The sequence below is a fragment of the Dromiciops gliroides genome, chromosome 2, assembly GCF_019393635.1.
Source record: "Dromiciops gliroides isolate mDroGli1 chromosome 2, mDroGli1.pri, whole genome shotgun sequence".
NCBI classification, from domain to species: domain Eukaryota; kingdom Metazoa; phylum Chordata; class Mammalia; order Microbiotheria; family Microbiotheriidae; genus Dromiciops; species Dromiciops gliroides.
In genome coordinates, this window is record NC_057862.1 from 365,284,047 (window position 1) to 365,303,276 (window position 19,230).

Genomic DNA, 19,230 nt, shown 5'->3' on the forward strand with positions numbered 1-19,230 from the left:
CAGCAACAAGCTGAATAATAATAAAATAATAAAAATAGCTCCCATTTCTATGGGGCTTTAGAGTTTACAGAGTACCTTCCTCCCAATGACACTGTGAACTAGTCATTGAAAGTATTCTTAGACTCCTTTTAAAGATGGGGAAACTGAGGTTTGAAGAGTAAAATAACTTGCCCAAAGCCACACAGTAAGTGTGTGGCTGTGGGCATATGAATTCATGCATCATCAGGGTTTCAAGTCCAGTGATGAAGAATGGATGGACTGGTGGACAGAGTTTCGATTAAGCCCACGGTTGTTAAATGTTTCCCAACTCTTCCAGGAGGTGGAAGAGGACCAATGTGGAGATAAAGCTGGGTATTCCTACTTTCTGAGAGAAACATCCAGGCTGGGCAGAGACTCAAAGAGGGTGGGAGGAGAGGCTGGGATCACAGAATCACTGTCTCAGAGCTGGAGGGAGATTTGTGGATCTTAGATGTTGTGGAAACAGTCTCGGACACCATCGAGTCCAACCTCCTCATTTTGCAAACTCCTGAACTGAGGCCCCAAAAGGTTAAGCTCTAGTCTAGCTTGTACCTGGCCAGTAATGTCCTCCCCAGCACCGTACACCCACCCTCATCCCACTCCGCCTTTGATTCATATATTCAGTGAAGGAAAATTTATTCTCTCTTTTTTCAGGTTGCTCATTGCACTTTGGGATATCACTAATGGTTAGGAAATTAATTATTCCTTAAGAAACCGAAATCTATCTTTCTGCTAACGGCCACCCACTGATCCTTTAACTGCCTTCTGGGACCATGAAGAACTACCGTTTAATACTTGACTCCTGTGAGTATATTTCTCCTAAGCCTCTTCGAGCTAAACACTCCCTTTTCCCTTCAAAGGATCTTCAAATGGCATGGCCTCCAACTATCTCTCCAGTCGGTCGACTTTTTCTGGACACATTTCTGTTTTTCAGTAATTCAGGGATCTCCAATCTTTCCGGTGTGGACACTCCGTCCATGCACTGTTCTCAAAATCTTTGTGACTTAGTGGATAGATCATCTGGAAGAATTCATGTGGTTGAAAAACTCATCACCCTGCGTGCAGTCAGCTTGTCACTGTGCTTCCCCTGTCTTGGTGTCCAGAACTGAACCTATGTTCCAGATGAGGTCCGAGCAGGGCAGAGAAGGGTGGTGAGGTGGGGGGGCGATGTCTTCTCAGCTCGCGGATAACAGACCTCTACTAATATGCGGTTTAAGAATTGCGTTAGCTTCCCTCCACCCCTCCGTTTTCACAGCAGCTGGGGGCTAGGGCCCTGTCCCTGTCCCACTCTGGACGCCCTGAGGACGCTCAGGCCGGGCCACGGTCCTGTACTGAGCCGAGTTGAGTGGGGAGAGAAGAGGGCATTGCCTACCAGCTCCCCCATTCCAGACTCTAAGATCGCGGGGTCTCGGGTCTGCTCCGGGATGGGGTGAGGTCCGGGCTGGGGGAAGAGGGTGAGGGAGCTTTATGCTAATCGACGGAGAGCCCGCCTCTCTGCTGCCGGCCTCCCCTCCCCTCCCTTCCCCTCCCCTCTCCGGCCCCGCCGCCAGCGCCGGTGGAGACAGCAGGACCGCAGGCGCTACAAAAGCACAAGCCCGCCCCGGGTAGCGAGCTCCTGGGTGCGCGGGAGTCGGAGTCAGAGCGGGAGCCGGAGCCCCAGGGCGGGGGCCCAGCGGGAGACGGGGCGGGACTGAGACCTGTGGGCTTGGGTTCGAGGCAGTGGGACTCAGCGAAAGAGACTAGGGGCTCCAAACTGGAGGAAGGGGATCCCTGGCGGTGGAGGGGCAAGGCTAGGACTCTGGGAGTCGGGGTTCAGAGCGAGAGGTGCAGGAGCGTTGGGAATCTGGAAGAAGGGGCTCCAGCGACAGGGGTTCAGGAAGGGGGTGATAGAGGAGTTTGCAGGGGCTCCGAGCAAGGGGTTCAAGAGATCTCGAGGAAAGTGGATCTGGGGGAGGGGACGCAGGGGGAGCGAGGCCGGAGCAGGAGATTCAAGGGGCTCGGGTCCTGTGGCAGGAGGGGGCTGGGGAGCCCCGCTGGGCTCCTGGCTCCTCCGGACATTCTCTGCTACCGATTTGGGCTTGCTCTTTTGGAGACCAAACTCAGGCCCACACTTCCCAAGCGATTCTGCCCGCGCCGGACCGACGCAGGCGGGCAGTAAGACAGAGAGGGAGCCGCCGCATCAGTGCCAAGTCCCCAGCTTGTGGGCCGGGGGGCGGCGGGGATGGGGATGGGGATGGGGCCCCCCGACCGGGGGACGCGCTGGCTTCGCCTTTGGCTGTGCGCCGGGACACTGATCTCCTGCGCTCTGGCCAAGGGGACCTACTTTCCCCGGCCCGGCCCGCCCAGCGGTGGCCGCTACAACCTGTACACGACGGGATCCAGCCCGCGGCTCCGCGAAGGGCAGAACAAGTAAGAAGCCGCTCCCCCCCCCTTCCCCCGCCCCCCATGTATACACTCCTCTTTCTCCCCCAGTGCGGCCCCCGGAGCTGGGGGACTGGAGGAGGGGAGAGGACCCTGTTTGGAGAAGAGGGTCGTACCGGATAAAACAAAGGTTCTAGCTGCCAATTCACTATTCACTCCCTTGCTCACTTCCCCCAAATTCATTCTCTCTCTCTCTCTCTCTCTCTCTCTCTCTCTCTCTCTCTCTCTCTCTCTCTCTCTCTCTCCCAGTTCCCTTGCTCTCTCCTTTCCTATCCTCAAATCCTCAATCCCTCTTTCCCCACACCCAGTCTCCCCTCTCTCTGGTCTTTTTCCTTTTCCTTCCTAACCCAACCCCAACCTTCTCTCTTTTTTGCCTTCACCTCCCTCTCTGGTGTTTTCCCTTCCCCTCCCCTCCCTTTGCATCACCCTTCTCTCTCCTCCTTCCTTTCTCCATTCACATCTCTCTCTCTCTCTCCTCTCTTCTTGTCTCCTCCTGGGAGGAGGGGTTGAAAAGGTGATGTGGGTGCTGGGGTGGGGAAGGAAGAAGCAAGAGAACATTTTTTTTTTCCTTGAGAATTATGTCCTTTCTTCAGAAGGCCAGGAAGGGAAGGATGTGGGGTTTGGGAAGACAAATAAGCCAGAGGAGGCCTAATGGGATGGAGACTGGAACACTGGCTATGCCCACGGAAACATTTCCAGGAAAGTCACATTTTCCAGCTGCTCCAAGTGCAAACATCAGGCAAAGCTAGGGAACCCGGCCCCAGGTGCTGGGAGAGGAAGGAGGGGCTGTCTGAGAGTCCAGACCCACCCCCCAGCTGGCCTCCCCTCACCAATCCTTCCAGCCCCCTTCTCTCAACACCCCTTCCTAGAGCCTCGGACAGGGACACCAACCAGTCTGATCATCGGGCTAGGGAGATAAAGGGTAAGGAGACAACATAGGATCTTCCAGGATTTCAAGGGGCCTCTTTGTGCTTTCCCTGGCCTCAGTTCTCCCTGTCCCCACTCCCCATCCACCTCATTCCTCTCTACAGTTTGGCTCTCAGGCATGTGCTGCTGTTTTTATTCTAGATGTCCCAGCATAGGTTTCTCCGTGCCCTGAGCCTCAGCCAACGCTCTGCATGTGTGCCTGATGTTTAGGGGCTGGGAGGGGTGTGGGAGTCATCTCCCAGGTCATGAACTCCCTCAGTAGGCCATGCATAACAGGTGCTTGGCCCAGGGTTCTAAGCATGGGAGTCCCTATGGGACTTTGGGTCAGTTGCTTTAGCTGAGTCTCAGTTTCCCCATTGATAAAAAAACAAAACAAAACAGAAGGTTCTATCCTCTTGAGAGGCTTTTCCCCAAAACCTGAAGAGGCTAGCTAGGCCATAGCATCTAAAGTTAGAGGGAGCTCATTTAGAGCAACCCCTTCATTTTACCTGGAAGGGGACTAAAGCTCAGAGAAATGATGCCAATTATTGCTCAAAGTCACACAGCTATTAAATACCATAGTTCAGATTCAAACCTAGGTCCTCTGACTCTGGGTGGGAGGGAAGAAACTGGAGGCAAGGAGACAAGGTGCAAGGCTGATACCAATTCTTTTTTTCTGTGGCATTGTGTTGGATGTTAGACTGGGGGTAAGGAAGACAGGGATTTAAATCCTCCCCTGGACATTCAATGTCTCAGAACCTCAGTTTCCCTATCTGTTAAATGGACTCATTAATAGTGCCTACCTCACAAAATTTTTGTGAAAAATAAATGAAATGATACATGTTAGGCACTTTGCCTTTTGAGTGCTCTATAACCTTCAAGCACATGTGAATGTGAGTTGTTAAGGATTCCTAAAAGTTTTGCCAGTTTCTTTAGTTTTGCATGTCTGCTGATGATTTTGAGGGGGATATTGAGGATGTGGTCCTCCTTTGACCTCACTCTTTCATTTTCCCTGAAGTCCTCCTAGAATCTTCTCTATGAATGTATGGAATATCTTGGTCCCATGTGCTAAAATCTGTGGGATCACAGCATCAGCATGAAAAAGTGGGACTGAGACACCCTGGGTTTGAGGAATTCGGGTCTGGGAAAACACTGAGTGGGGCTTGGTCAGTGGAAGAAGTGGAAAAGGTGGGCCCCAAGCAATAGTAAGAGAGTCTCTGGCACTTCCTGGGACCCTGAATAATGAAACTGCCACAAACTGAGGCACTGATCCTCTGCAAGTGGTTCCCTCCTACCGGGGATGTTTGAAAACGGTCAGTAAGTAATCCAGGTTCTATGGCCGTCAGTCTGAGTACTGGCTGAGTAAATCATGGTATCATCAGGATATTACTACACTCTAGACAATTACTGCACCAAAGACAAATATGAAAACTACAAAGAATCAAGGAAATGCTTGCATAAAGTGACACAGAAAACAGCTTGAGAACAATATATACTGGCCACAGCTATGTAAAACTAACAACAAAATATGAAAGAATACAAAAAGAGATGAGAATGTCAAAGGAAGCCTCAAAACAAACAAGATTTTATTTTATATTATTTAATTAAGGCCATATACACTTTTTTTAACATCATAAGAATTTGAAGTTTGTGATTTCATAGTTGTATTCAAATATTTGCATTTATTGATGGTTACCAAACTTAGAATACTAAAATTCCCCCATAATAAGGAGGAGCAGAACTCTAGCTTGGTGGACAGGGTTACACATTGCAGTCTCCATCTAGGAGTTTAAGGGTCAGGCATCCTCTGGATCTGTGTCCAGAGGAAGGCTCCTAAGAAGAAAAATGGAGAGACCTGTTTGGGAGGTGGGTACAGTGGTAATGTTTGATGCCAAGTACAGGGAGGAAGGAATATGGGGCAGGGAAGGAGAGAGGAGAAAAGTATTTTAAGAGGGAAGTCACTCGGGGCCAGAGATCCTGACAGACTGCTCTGCCTTCCCAGCATGCTTTGTGCGTATGTGGTCCAGAAGAACGTGACATGCATTTTGCAGGATGGGGCTGAGAGCTACATCAAGGCGGAGTATCACAAGTGCAGCTGGGGCCCCAAATGCCCAGGAACTGTGGTGTGAGTACCTGTCAGAATTTAGCTTACAAGGGGAGAGATGGTACAGTCAAAGAAGCTAAGGGAGGAATGAGAATCCAGGAGAGGGGAGTGATCAACAATGTCCAAGTTTGTAAAGAAATCCTAGAGGAAGAGAACCCAAAAATTACCTTCTGGATTTGGACGATAGGCATTTTCCAGTATTCTTGGACAGTGAAGTTTCAGAGGAATGATGAGAGTGCGGGCTGGATTGTAAGGGGGTTGTTGGAGAGGGCAAATGGTGAGGAAGTAGAGGGAAGGAGGTGGGTATCTATACCAGGGGTTTGTAACCTGGGCAAGTTTTAGGGAATCTGTGAACATGTATAGGGAAAAAATACAAATTCATTTTCAATAATCTCTAACTGAAACCCAGTATTTCTTTCAATTATGAATTTAAGATAAACAAACCCCTTATTCTGGGAAGGGGTCCATTGGCTTCACCAGACTGCCAAAGGGGTCCAGGGCACAAAAAATGTGTAGAAACCCTGGACTAGGTCAAGTAGGCATTATATATATGAGGTTAAGACCACTTCTGTGTGTGTGTGTGTGTGTGTGTGTGTGTGAAATGTATATATGTGAGTCTATGGGAGCATGTGTTTATGCATGAATATACACGGGAGGAGGAAAGTATGCTTGTGTATTTGTCTCTTAGAAGGTTTGTATACCTGTCTGTATGTATGAGTGTGTCTATACAAGTATGCAGATGTCTCTTGGAAAGTGGTTATGCATGGGCATCAATGGAAGGTTAGATCAGCCTGTAGCTGGATTCATTTCTGGAAAAGTGTGTAGGTGTGTGTGGATGTGTGTTTCAAAGTACATGTCTATGCACGTGCACATGAAGGTATGCCAATGGGCATATGTCTCTGAGAAAGTGTGTAGGCGTGGGTCTGTGTGAGGATGCACATCTGCCTGGACATCTGTCTGTGCAATGGGAACAAGAGAGCCAGCCTGTATGGTCCTGCCCTCCGGCCTCCCCCTGAATCCTAGAAAGCCAGGGCGCTCGTGCTGCCTGCAGCTGAGATCATGGAACAGGCCCGGGAGGAGTGGAAACCTTCAAGTCATGTGGACCTCTCCAGTGGGAGCAGACAGGAGCCAAGAGGCTGGAGTGCAGGGGGTTCTCTGCCTGGTAGGCAGGAAGAAGGATGACTCAGGGGCTCCCCCTCCACCACCGTTACCACTCACCCCACCTGCCTTCCCTCAGTTCTCCCTTTCACCAGGGTTACCTTCTCAATGGGGGCGGGGGGGGGCAGTGGAGCTAGTAGAGGAGAGGGATCCCAGTCTTCGATGCTTTTTTCCAGGACTCAGCCACCAGCCTGCCCTCAGCTTTTCGCCCCTGAAGTCACAAGGTCAATCCTACCCAACTCTTAGCCGGCTCACACTCCAGTTCCCATCCCTTCTCCCTTCCCCGCCCCTACTAAAGGGTGGATAAGTACGTCTGGAGGGTGGGATTCTTCAGCTAGAGGTGCTCAGACCTCAGCTGGTTGGAAGGAGGGAGAAGCTTGGAGCTTGGCAGGTGAGGGAGATATGTGATATTTGAGGTTTATGCAGAATCATCTAGGTTTTACAAGCAGAAGTAGATGTGGATGTGGTAATAACTCCAGTTTGCAGGGCACATTTTACAGATGAGAAAACAGAGACTCAAAAAAATAGAAGGTCTTGTCTGAAGGCAGACGATTCCGATGCCAGGCTAGGGATTCAAACTCAGGGCTCCAGACCCCAAGCCCAGCATGCTTTCCATGACACCTCTCTGCCTCTAGCTGTGGCTCAGAGCCTGAGAGATCTTAGGAAGGGACGTAGCCTCCAGAGCATTCTCTACAGAGGGAAGGATGCCACTGTGAGCATCCAGCCACCTCTCCTCTAGCTACAGAGAGGAGTGAGCCTCCCAGCGGGGGGTGGGGGCTCTGGCTGTCGGTTCTCAAGAACACAATGGACTTTCAGAGGTGGAAGGGGCCTTGTGGCCCACCTAGCCCACTCCCTTACATCTTGTTCATGTTTCTGCAGGTCCAGCTTAGAGACTTCCTGTTATGGGGAGCTCATCTCTCCCCAAGGCAGCCCATTCTTTGTCCACGTGCCTCTGCTAGTTCCAAGTTATCCTCTTGACACCCTCCCCCCATTGCTCCCAGTTTTTCTGTTTGGGGACAAAGAGAAAAACCTGAATTTCTCTTCTGGATTACTGCCTGTCGAGCAAAGGAAGCCACCATTTTCCTTCAAGCAAATACCCCTTCCCCTCCTGCCCACCTTGGTTCCTTCACCTGGTCCCCAGATGGCATTCATAATGCTGGCAGCTCTCCTTTGGATGCTCAGTGTGGGGTAGTAGAGTACTAGATTCAGAACCATGAAGACCTGAATTTGACTTCATCCTTGGATCCTTACTAGTGGCATGACTTTGGGCATGTCACTTAACAGCTCTGGGCCCCAGTTTTCTGATCTGTAAAATGGGCATGGGGGGGGCTGGACTTGACTTCTTTTTTTGCACAGGGCAATAAGGGTTAAGTGACTTGCCCAGAGTCACACAGCTAGTGTCAAGTGTCTGAGGCTGGATTTGAACTCAGGTCCTCCTGAATCCAGGGCCAGTGCTTTATCCCCTGTGCCACCTAGCTGCCCCGCCCCCTTCTTAAGATCCCTTCTAGCTTAAACTCTATCATCCTATGATCATCTGTGACACAGAACTACAGAAGACTCCAGATGTAGTCTGCATAGGGACAATCAACTCCTTCCTTTTGGAAGCTATGCCCACTCAGCCTGTGCTATATGGGCTACGCCTGCAGCATCCTCTATGGTGCCCTGTTTCTCCTCCCATCTAGACTAAAGGGAGAATGAGAAGGGAAAGAGCAGACAGCACTGATTGAGGGAAGGCCCCTCAGGCAATATTTAGGGCCCGGGTATCTGGGATCCTAGAACAGGAAAATGGTGGAGATAGTGGGATATCTTCTACCATCACTCCTCCCCTCTCCCCTCTGTCCCCAAAGACCCTGTGGGCTATTGGCCTGTGACTGACTGGTGAAAGAAGCCCCAATAATGTAACCTAAACCCACCAGCACTGCTTCTCAAGAAAGAGGTGGAAGAGAAGTTGTGAGGGGAGGGAGGAGAGAAAAACTAACTCTGCACAATTATTTTGACCTTTAGAGATTGGAACATCTGGGTAAGGGTCTCAGCTCAGATACCGAGTGACTATGAGCATGTCATTTTAACCTCTCCAGCACCCAATTTCTTCATTGTTTAACATGGGGATTGCTAGACTGACCTTGTAAGGTTATCAGGAACCATAAAGGGCAGTTATGGCCACTGGACTTTGAGGATATCATTGTCATGAACCATGACAGCCTCTCATCCTTCCCCTTCCCTACTGGTTGTCTCTGCTCTTTTAGGCCAAGGGCTGTGGTTGGGCTGACCTGAACAGGGGCAAGGACAAGGACTTGGACCCAGAAGCCAGGACGTTAGTTTAGCTTGTGCTGAGTGGTCTACTCCAGAGTCGGTACTAGCTGTTACTATCGTCATCTTCGCCTTCATCAGTGAAAGAAGTCCATTTCTTCTCTCTCCCAGGTATCGAACCCTCCTTAGACCCAGATACAAGATTGGCTACAAGACCATCACGGAGCTGTCCTGGCGTTGCTGCCAGGGCCTGACGGGAGAAGCCTGCTCTGATCCTCTCACTGACTCAGGAACCCTTCTACCTCAGCCACGCCCCCAGACTCCCTCTGGGCAGAGGCCATTTCCAGGCCCCAGAATGCCTCCTTATGCCAGACTGCCCACCAGTCCCTTCCCAGGACCCAAGAGCCATCCCTATGGTGAGCCGATGAGTAACCAGCTCCTGCAGAGTTCTCTGAAACAAGGCAACAGAAGCCAGGCCTAGAGGCAGGAGTATGAGGCCCACTCCAAGCTGGGAGAATGGCAGGGACCAGGGACAGAGTATCCAGAACCTCCTTCCACATTCTTTCCCACACCCCACTAAGGGAAACTAGTGGGTTAGGGTGGGGAGTCCAACTGGGTGTGACTTTAAATACTTGCTCTGTGACCTTGAGCAGTCAGTCACTTCCCCTCTCTGGGCCTCAGTTTCTCATTTATAAAATGAAGGGGTTGGACAAGATGACGTCCAAATGTCCCTTCTGGTCTTTAGCAACCTATGATCCTTCCTGCAGGGTGTGAGGAGTATATCTGGGAGAATTCCCATGTCTATATCCTGTTATTCTATTTTCTCCTTCCCAGGTAGGAAAGGCCCCGGCCTGTTCGGTGAGAGGCTAGCTCGGCTGGAGGGTGATGTCCAGCGCCTCACCCAGTCCTATGGTACCCTCAGTGGCCTTGTGGCTGGGCTGGGAGACCACTCACAGCTGACTGTTCACGAGGACAGCAGCAGGATGACTGGCGCCCTGGGGAATCCCCCCACTGTTCCGGATGCCCCTGTGGGCTTTGGAATAATCCCTGGTGGAGTGGTGGATCCTGCAGACAAAGCAGGGGGCCCATTCCCAACAGTAGGGGAGATCCTTACCAAGGTGACCGAGGTAAGTGACATCCTCAAGACCAAGACCAGCCTGCTAGATGAGGTTCACAGCCTGGTCCTGGGTCATGATACTCAGATCAAACACCTCCTGGAGGGGAGCCGGCCATCTCCACTCACCTCCCTGACCCTGCTGGACGAGTACATCGACCAGAGACTGAGCCACCTCTGGGGTGACCTGTTGGATGGCTTTGAGAAGAAACTACTCGACCTGCAGAACACGTGCGACTTCCGCATCAAGGAGATGCAGCAGCAGTGTGAGGAGGAGAAGGCCACCAGCCTCAGGCTTCAGCAGACCCTGGATGGTAAGGAGCTGGAGATCAAAAAAGAGCTCTCACTCCTGGAGACTCAGATCCAGGGGCTGACTATGGTGGAGGACTGCTGTAGCCACCTGACGTTTGTCACCGAAAGGATGGACGTCCTCGAGAAGGGCCTGCACACCCTCTCGGAAGCTCAGAGGAGTCAGGCCGCCCAGTTAGATGGGGAAATCAGCCCAGTCTCCACCACCATCCTGGACAACTTTGTTGACCAGCGATTAGAAGACCTGGAGGCCAGGCTTAACGCTACCGAGGGAGGGGCGGATGGCTGTTGTCAAGGTCTAGAGGAAGGCATGAGGGGCCTAGTGGGCTCTGAGCTAGACGGCATCAGGACCACAGTGGAGGACAGAATGCAGACCATGGAGGATCGGTTCCTGACCATTGTAGGGGAGTTGGGAAACATCAGCACCCTGAGATCTACGGAAGGGGCAACTCTAGCCTTGGTGGGGATGGAGTTGGCCAACACCCGGCAGCAGACAGTCCAGGAGCTGGCCGTGGTGGAGAGCAGGCTCACCTCCCTGGAGAGCTTATGTTCTGCGGGCTCCACGTCCAAAGACATGGCGACCCTCACCACAGAAGTGAAGGAGTGTCAGAGCAAGAGCAGTGCGCTGCTGCTGCAGGTGGACAGCAATGCTGACCTCCTTCAGAAGCTCAATGCCACTGTCTCAGAGATCCAGAGACAGCTGGAGGAAGCAGTGACCAACTCTCTCCAAGGAGAGATCACTCTGCTTAAAATCAACCTCAACACGGTTAGCAAATCCCTGACCGGCCTCAAAGACTCTGTCAGTCAGTACTCGGACACTGTCTTGTACGTCAACTCCTCACTTGATGAACGGGAACGGAGAGTGGAAGACGAGGTCCACTCGATCCAAGCCAAGGTCAGTGACCAGGGATCCAGGCTTCTGGTGAGTAACAAGCAGGTTATGAGCCTCAAGGGCGACCTGGAGAGGCTCAAAGCCAGGATTGCCGGGGACCTAAGCAATTGCCAAGATGCAGCGCAGAAAGTGCAGCAGGAGGTAGACCGCTTTGAGCAGCGGGTGGCCCAGGTAGAGAGCACCTGTGGGAAGCTTGGCCTTCTTGCTGGAGGGCTGGACAGTCTTCAGGACGAGGTCCTGGGACGGGTAGGAGGGTTGTGGGTTCACATGGACCAGCTGAACAGAACCGTGGCTGCCCATTCCCAGGAGATCGTCAGCCTCCGAGACGGCCTCATGGACTGCCAGGCCAAAGTGGCTGAGCTGTCGGAGCACATTGGGCCTCTGCCGCTGGCTGAAGAGCAGCAGGAGAACTAGACAGCTCTGAGCCAGGATCAGACTCGGCCTGAGCCCCTTGAAGGTCTCTCTGCTGCCACGAGTCATCCCTACTCCGCACGCCACTGAAAACCCATTTGGGGAAATTTCCTTGATAATTCCCATCATCTCAGCTCATCATCACGCGGCTCATGAAGCCATCTTAACTGCCAAAGCAGGACGTGCCCTGGCCAAACCAGAGAATCTCGGAGTGCCCCAGATGCTGGCCGTGGTGCCTGGAGAGAGGGCGTTGGACTCTGCAGCCTTTTTAAGGCTTCTTCAACCACATCAGGCCTCGGGAGCTGCAGCCAGGCATGACAGTGAGGAGGCTTTATCTCCACCACCAGGATGAGCTGGCCTTCCCCAAAGACTCCCGGAGGGCTTCCTCTGATGCCATTCTCATCCCATCCACGCCTCTCCTTCAGACTTTGTTCTCAGCAGGATCTCCTCCGGGGTCTGGTGAGCTGAGAGGGAAAGCTCTTGCTCCCTCTTCTCTCCCACACGTGGCAGCTTTGCATCTCTATGAGGAGCCTCTGCTTCTAGGTCAGAGGACACTAAGTGCTCCAACCGACTGGGAAACCCGAGGGGGCGGGGTTTAACCTAGAGATGGCCGATTTCTTCCCTGGGGGCCTCTCCTCCTCTAAGGGGAGGGTGCAGGTATCTACTTTCTCCTCAAAGGCAAGGAAAGCAGTCCCTCAAGGAAAAGAACAAAGGGAGCATTCAATAGTAGAAGTTCCTAAAGATACAGGAGCTTGTGAGACTGTTTTCCCCTCATATCCATTTCCATCCCATCCGGGAAAGGACCTTGCACTAAGCACGGCCCTTGGGGCAGTTGGGACCTGGGCCAGTCCTGTGGTGTCATGAAGTGAACCTAAGATTTGGAGTCAGAATGTGTGTTGAAACTCCAGCTTGACTATTTACTACCTGGGTGACTTTGGACAAGTCAGGATTTGGGGCCTCGATTTCCTCATCTGTAAAATGGGGGAAGGGGGTTGAAGATGATCTTGAAGATCCCTTTCCAGCTCTAAGTGCTGTGATCCTGTTTTGTCCTTTGTGTCCATTCATAAGATTCCCATTGAAACAGAAATTCTTCTCAACCAGATGGGTGGAGTCTCAGCAAAGCAGAGCCATTCTTAAGAAAGGATAGCAACAGCTGGGGTGAAATGGTGCAGCTCCTAACGTCCAGCCACCCACCCCAAAGGCCTGCCTGGTGAGACTTCCGGGCATGAAACCACCCCTAAGATGATGAGCAACAGCTTGGAATTGTGGGTGCTAAGCTGGCCTTTTGAAAGACCCTTGGAAAATGCTCCCTTGCCTGCCACCACCTGCTCAGGGACCCGGGGGTGGGGGTGACTTAGAAACTTGACTTCCTCCATGAAGCAAAGGGAGCGGGCTCATTTTTCTCGGGACAGAACCAGGGTATTGGGAGAGGGAGAGCCTGTGCCCAGCACCCAGCCCGCACTGGGTATTTTCCAGCTCAAACAGAGGTGGGGGAGAGAAAAATGACACTCAGTCTCACCACCACCCCTGCCCGCCTTCCCTGTAGAAGACCCTGTTAGGTCTCCCTTGTTTCCTATTGATACTCTGTGTTTCATTTGGATTTGAAACTGTTTGTTCAGTTTGGGGAGGGCAGGAAATGGATTAAAGCTTCTCGCCAGTCAGAAAGTGATCCCTTTGATTAGGAGAAACAGGAGCTGGGGCCGAGGGGACACAGCAGGGGCATGCCTGTCTCCTCACACCAGTGCCTTTGTCCCAGGGCAGTCTCCACAAGGACTGGGACAGATTTGGGGATCATTTTGGACTTGGAAGAATCACTTACCAGTCCCGGGGCAGCATTGGGGGCGGGGGGAGTGGGGAGGAACTAGACCCCAAGCCAAGACAGCTCAGAGGCACAGACAATTAGGGAGGAGGGGGTAACGACAATTCCTTACATGTTAAATTGGAAAGGTTGACCCAGATCATCTCTAATGTCCCTCTCACCTTGAATTCTGTTTAGTAGTCTGTGACAAATTAAGCAGTTGGTTGACTCCCCCTACTAAGCCAAGAAGGGATCCTGTGTTAGGTCCCCAACACAGGGAAATGGGGAAGGGGACAAGCAGGCCAGGTGCATCTCCCACCCCATGCACCATCAACCCAGGAGGGAGACATGCTTTCATTTTGGTTCCTCAGGATGGTAGAGTGAACAGAGCTCAGGACTGGAAGTCAGGAGACCTGGGTTCGTGCCCTTTCTCTGCAACTGTGTGACCGTGAGGCAACTGGGTGGCACATAGATAGACTGTAGGACTGGGAGTCGGGGAGACTAGAGTGAGTCCTATCACAGACACTTACTAGCTGTAAGGACAAGGTATTTATCCTCTCTGTGCCTCAGTTTCCTCTTCTGTAAAATGGCGATAACCATAGCACGTATCTCACAGGGTTGTTGTGAGGATCAAATGAGTTAAAGTAAAGCACTTTGCAAAATTTAAAGTGCTATATAAATGCTAGTTGTTTATGATTAGGATTATTCAGGACACTTCACCTTCTCTTCCTTACATGTAAAAACAGGAAGGTTGACCCAAATCATCTCTAATGTCCCTCCTACCTTGAATATTTTTAGGTTCTACAAAACCTTATGCAGTTGCTTGACTCCTCACACTAAGCCAAGGAGGGATCCTATGTTAGGTTACTAACCTGATTGATGCCTGTAAGAGCTAAGGGCAAGCTTGGAAAAGAGCATGGGGGCTCAGGACAAGCAGATCGCACCACATGCCTGAGAGAGAAAGAACTGCCAAGCCACTCTGTGAACCAGCCAGTCCAAAGGTTGTCAGCCTCTCTGATCAGTGAGTGCTATCCTCTCTACAGTCCTCAAGGTATTGGGAAGGCCCAGAGAGACTGACCAGAGACCTCTACTACCTTGGGAGTGGAACAGCTGATGCATAAACCCTGCGTATTTCTCAGCCCACCTCTACATGGGTCTGAGAGAGCTGGGGACTGACTGAGTAGGCCAACATCCTCCAGGAAGAAAGACCAAAACTCATTTCCCAAAAGACTCAGGGTCCTGCTGTCAGCATTAATTACCTCTAAATGCTAAGGCAGATGCCTCAGTTGTTTGAGCATATGCTTAGCCCAGAGAGAGGCACAGAGTCACCACCCCCGCCCCGCGCCCCAACATACGCGCGCACGCACACACACATACACTTTTGGGAGCTCGACTAGGGAAGAAAGCCTTCTTACCCATTTATAACAGCCCTTGTCCGTTAGAAGATGCGTCCCTACTCACTATAGCCACATTTACCCACACTTTACGAGTTCCCGAACACGAACTATCATCCTGCCCACTATCCCCACACTTGACAAGAACCTTTGTCCCTGAATATAAGCCGTGTCCTGGTGGCATGGTACAGTGGCAAGAACCCTCGGGGTGAATACTTGGGTTCAGGTACCTTTTTTTTTTTCCATAGTGAATAGGAATGAGAGTTTAATGAAAAGCACATAGAATTTTCAAAACATTCAAGGGGCTTCATAGATATTTCTATTTAGTCCTTATTCTTTTTGATGCTATTGATCACCCCCTAATCTTGGACACACTCTCCTTAGCTTTTATGACACTCGTTTTTAACTTCATGACATTCTTTCTACTTGCTTGCAGTATCCTTCATTAATTCATCATCCATATTTGTCCCCTTAAACAGGATATCCAAGGGGATCCTGGGCTCTCCCCTCCCTCTCCCCCCCTCCCCCTCCCTCCCTCTCCCTCCCCCCCCCCCCCCGTACCTTCTGACTAGCTGCCTTCTAGCTTAACTTCCACAGGTCTGAGGTTCTTTATGTATAACATGAGAGGGCTGCACTAGAATGGCTTCCCAATTCCATCCCACTCTAACGTTCTGGATTTCTGTGATTCCATATCGAGTTGTCCCATGGCAATGCCAATCACCCCTCACTCTGGAGTCCCAAGGCAGTGATTCCATTTATGTCCTCTGTCCTCAGAAAGAACAACCCTAGATATAGCACGTGTCAACACACACCCGGGGAGGGGGGAAGGGAGAGGAGGGCAGGAGGAGCTAGAAAGCACATCCAAGAGTGATCTGTCCTTTGGGCCAGAAAGCTGAGGATAGGATGAGGGGGAAGAAGAAGCCTGGGAGATGAATGGACAGACAGCTGAAGACAGAGGCAGCTGCAAGAGAACCAGAAGGTACCTTAGAAGTTATAATGATGATAATAATAGTTGGCATTTTTATAGTTCTTTATAAAGTTTGCAAAGCACTTTACAAGTATCATTTCACTTGATATAACAACCCTATGAGTTAGGTGCTATTATTATCACATTTTACTGATAAGGAACCTGAGATTTAGAGGGGTTAGCTGACTTGCCCAAGGTCATACAACTAGTGTTTGAGTTGGGATTTGAACCCAGTTCTTGCTCACTCCCAATCAAGTTTTATCTACTATACTGTGTAGGAACTCACATAGTCCTAGGATTTAGAGCCTGAAAAGACATTGAAGATCACTAAGTTCAATCATTTTACAGATTAGGAAATGAGGGTCCAAAGGAAGGAAGTGACTTTCTCAAAGTCACAAAAGGAGTAAGTTGATAGAGTCAAGATTTGAACCCAAGTTTCCTGACTTCCAGTCTGGTACACTTTCCATTGCAGCAAGATGCTACTTTGGGAAAAAGTTCAAAGGGAAACATCCCTGGGGGCAGCTAGGTGGTGCAGTGGATAAAGCACCAGCCCTGGATTCAGGAGGACCTGAGTTCAAACTGGGCCTCAGACACTGGACACTTACTAGCTGTGTGACCCTGGGCAAGTCACTTAACCCTCATTGCCCCACCAAAAAAAAAAAAGAAAAGAAAAGAAAAGGGAAAGGGAAACATCCCTATGAATGAGGGAAACATAGCCCTGGATGATGGATAGACAGACAGGCAGGTCAAGACACAGAATAAATTGCAAGGGCAGCTACACACTCTTGGTTTAATTTCTCCAGTATAACAAGACTGAGACCTCTTTCCACACTGGGCCTCCTCCCCTCCTCCAGCTCTAATACTCTATTCCCACAACCTATGAGCTGGGGCAAGAGAAATAGCTACTCCAGCTGGCCAAGCAGCAGGACCCCTTTGGCCTGCCCCAGGAGGAATCCCTGGACCCTCCCCTCACCACACTACTATGCTCAGTGTCACAGATTCTAATCCATCACAGCCCATGCTGGGACCAGGGCACATTGACCACATTGAGATTTCTGATTCTGAATTAGGCCCTCATGTAATCCTGGCAAAGTAGAAGAGAAGATGGGCTGATCCTTGCCCTCCCAAAGGTAGGGAAGCATGTGTGTATTGTGGGAGGAGAAGGGGATGTGTGTGTGTGTGTGTGTGTGTGTGTGTGTGTGTGTGCACGCGCGCATGGTTGTGTGTGGGGGGGGTAGAATGGGTGCAGAGAGGTTCTAATCCAGGCACGTGAGGTCTTGCAGGTGAAGGGTAAGCAGGGGATTCCTCCAGAAGCAGAACTGGCTATACTCCGGATTGACCAGCTCCACGCTGGGCCCCACTTTTAGAGGTGGAAAGATGAGCTCCACTGTCTCCCTGAGCCGGTCATACCTAAGGGAGGGGAAAGAGAATAAGCAGCAAGGACCAGCCCCAAATGCAGGCCCTGCTGCCAGGACCTGGGACAAGTCAAGGGACTAGGCTCTCTGGCTTCACCGAACCTTTTCTCAGCTGAAATAAGACAGTGACAGGACCTGTGATTTCAGTGGAAGAGGGATCTTACAAGCGAGGAGACTTTCTCCACCAATGCAGGTTGGCATCTTCTCTGCAATTTCTAATCTGAGCGGGCACAGAGGGGACAGGTGACTTGCCCAGAATCCTCTAGCCAGCATCTGTGAGAGTTGGCACTTGAACCCAGGTCTTCCTGGTTTGGGAGCCCACTCTATCCACTGTGCCACACTGCCTTCTCAACTGAGAGAAGAGCTAGCATTTCTAGGAATTTATAATTTGTAAGGCACTTTACACACATGACCTTGGAATGACTTCAACCAAGTAATTCATGCCGCTGATTCCAGGCCTCTCAGACAATTGTCATCTCTATTTACCTAGGAAGCCCAGGCTTTTCAGACAGGACGGGACAGGACTTAGGTGGCAGAGATGAGAAACCACAGGAGACTGATCCTAGCCCAAATCAATTTCTTTTTTTTATAACCTGTTCCATCTCATCACAAGTGTTCTTGTGTGATGGGAGACATCAAAAGCAACACAATAGTAATAGCTAACATTTATATAGGGCTTTCTAGGTGGCAGGCACTGTGCTAAGTCTATAATTATTTTCTCATTTGATCCTCACAAGGATCATATCACAATCACCTTTCAAGGTAGGTGCTATTATTATCCCCAATTTACAGGTGAGGAAACTGAAGCAAATAGAAATTAAGTGACTTGCCCAAGTTCATATGGTTCATAAGTGTCTGAGGCTGGATTTGAACTCAGGTATTCTTGACTCCAGGCCCAGTGCTTTCTTCCCAGCACTGTCTGGCCACCACAGTACAGTATGAAGAACACTAGCTCTGGAATCAGAGGAAGTGTGTTCAAATTCCACCTCTGATACTTGCTCCCTGTGTGACCTCAAGCAAGTTCTTTAAGCTCCAAGTACCTCAGTTTCTCCATCCATTAAATGAGGGGGATGGACTAGGTAGGTAGCCTCTGATTTGAAAGTGATACTTACGTGGTCTTGTGGTTCTTGATAAGTTCCTGAACGAGCTCTCCTTGGGGGTTGACAGTGAAGATTCGGGATTTGGGTATCCCTACATGAAGATAAGCATAGACGTCCTGGAAAAGAGCAGGGAGAAGTTGGAGAGGTGGGAAGGAGGGGCCTGGCCTGGCCCCGGCCTGACCCAGCCCAGCTCAGAAGGTGGAGAGTGGATACACTTACACTGGCCCGGTTCCCAAAGCCAGCAAAGAAGGGTTCTCCATAGGGCAGGAATAGGCGATAGATGTCAGTCAGGCAGGCAATCTTGAATAACTCGGGCTTCTTTTCAATCACCTCCCTAGGGAGAGGGTAGAGACAGTAACAGTAGCCACTAATGCATTGTTGGTGGAGTTGTGAACTTATCCAACTATTCTGGAGAGCAATTTGGAACTATGCCCAAAGGGCCATGGGACTGTGCATACCCTTTGACCCAGTAATACCACTACTAGTCTGTATCCCAGAGATCATAAAAAAGGGAAAAGGACCCACAGGTACAAAAATATTTATAGCAGCTCTCTTTGTGGTGGCAAAGATTTAGAAATCTAGGGAATGCTCATCAATTGGGGAATGGCTGGACAAGTTGTGGTATATGAATGTAATAGCATGCTATTGTGCTGTAAGAAATGATGAGCAGGGGGCAGCTAGGTGGTGCAGTGGATAAAGCACTGGCCCTGGAGTCAGGAGTACCTGAGTTCAAATCTGGCCTCAGACACTTAACACTTACTAGCTGTGTGACTCTGGGCAAGTCACTTAACCCCAATTGCCTCACTAAAACAAAAACAAAAACAAGAAATGATGAGCAGGAAGATTTCAGAAAATCCTGGAAAGACTTAAGTGGACTGATGCTGAGTGAAGTGAGCAGAACCAGGAGAACATTGTACACAGTAATAACAATGTATGATGATCAACTGTGATAGACTTAGCTCAATAATACAAT

At 50.5% G+C, this 19,230-nt stretch overlaps 2 protein-coding genes across 2 annotated transcripts in view; one reads left to right on the forward strand and one right to left on the reverse strand.

Annotated features, from left to right (window-relative positions):
* Positions 1 to 2,245: 2,245 nt before the first annotated feature.
* EMILIN3 (elastin microfibril interfacer 3) lies at positions 2,246 to 11,586 on the forward strand. Its single transcript, XM_043990347.1, has 4 exons — positions 2,246 to 2,427; positions 5,348 to 5,470; positions 9,029 to 9,273; positions 9,692 to 11,586. Exons 1-4 carry the CDS (start codon positions 2,246 to 2,248, stop codon positions 11,584 to 11,586), a joined length of 2,445 nt encoding a protein of 814 aa, XP_043846282.1.
* Positions 11,587 to 16,873: 5,287 nt separating this feature from the next.
* Positions 16,874 to 19,230, reverse strand: part of LPIN3 (lipin 3) — a 32,144-nt gene continuing 29,787 nt past the window's right edge. Inside the window, exons 18-20 of the mRNA XM_043987410.1 lie at positions 18,477 to 18,591; positions 18,270 to 18,373; positions 16,874 to 17,152 (exon numbers count right to left, since the gene is read on the reverse strand). Of these exons, the coding sequence (XP_043843345.1) occupies positions 16,999 to 17,152; positions 18,270 to 18,373; positions 18,477 to 18,591 (373 nt within the window). The 3' untranslated portion in view covers positions 16,874 to 16,998. The remainder of the gene's footprint in view (positions 17,153 to 18,269; positions 18,374 to 18,476; positions 18,592 to 19,230) is intronic.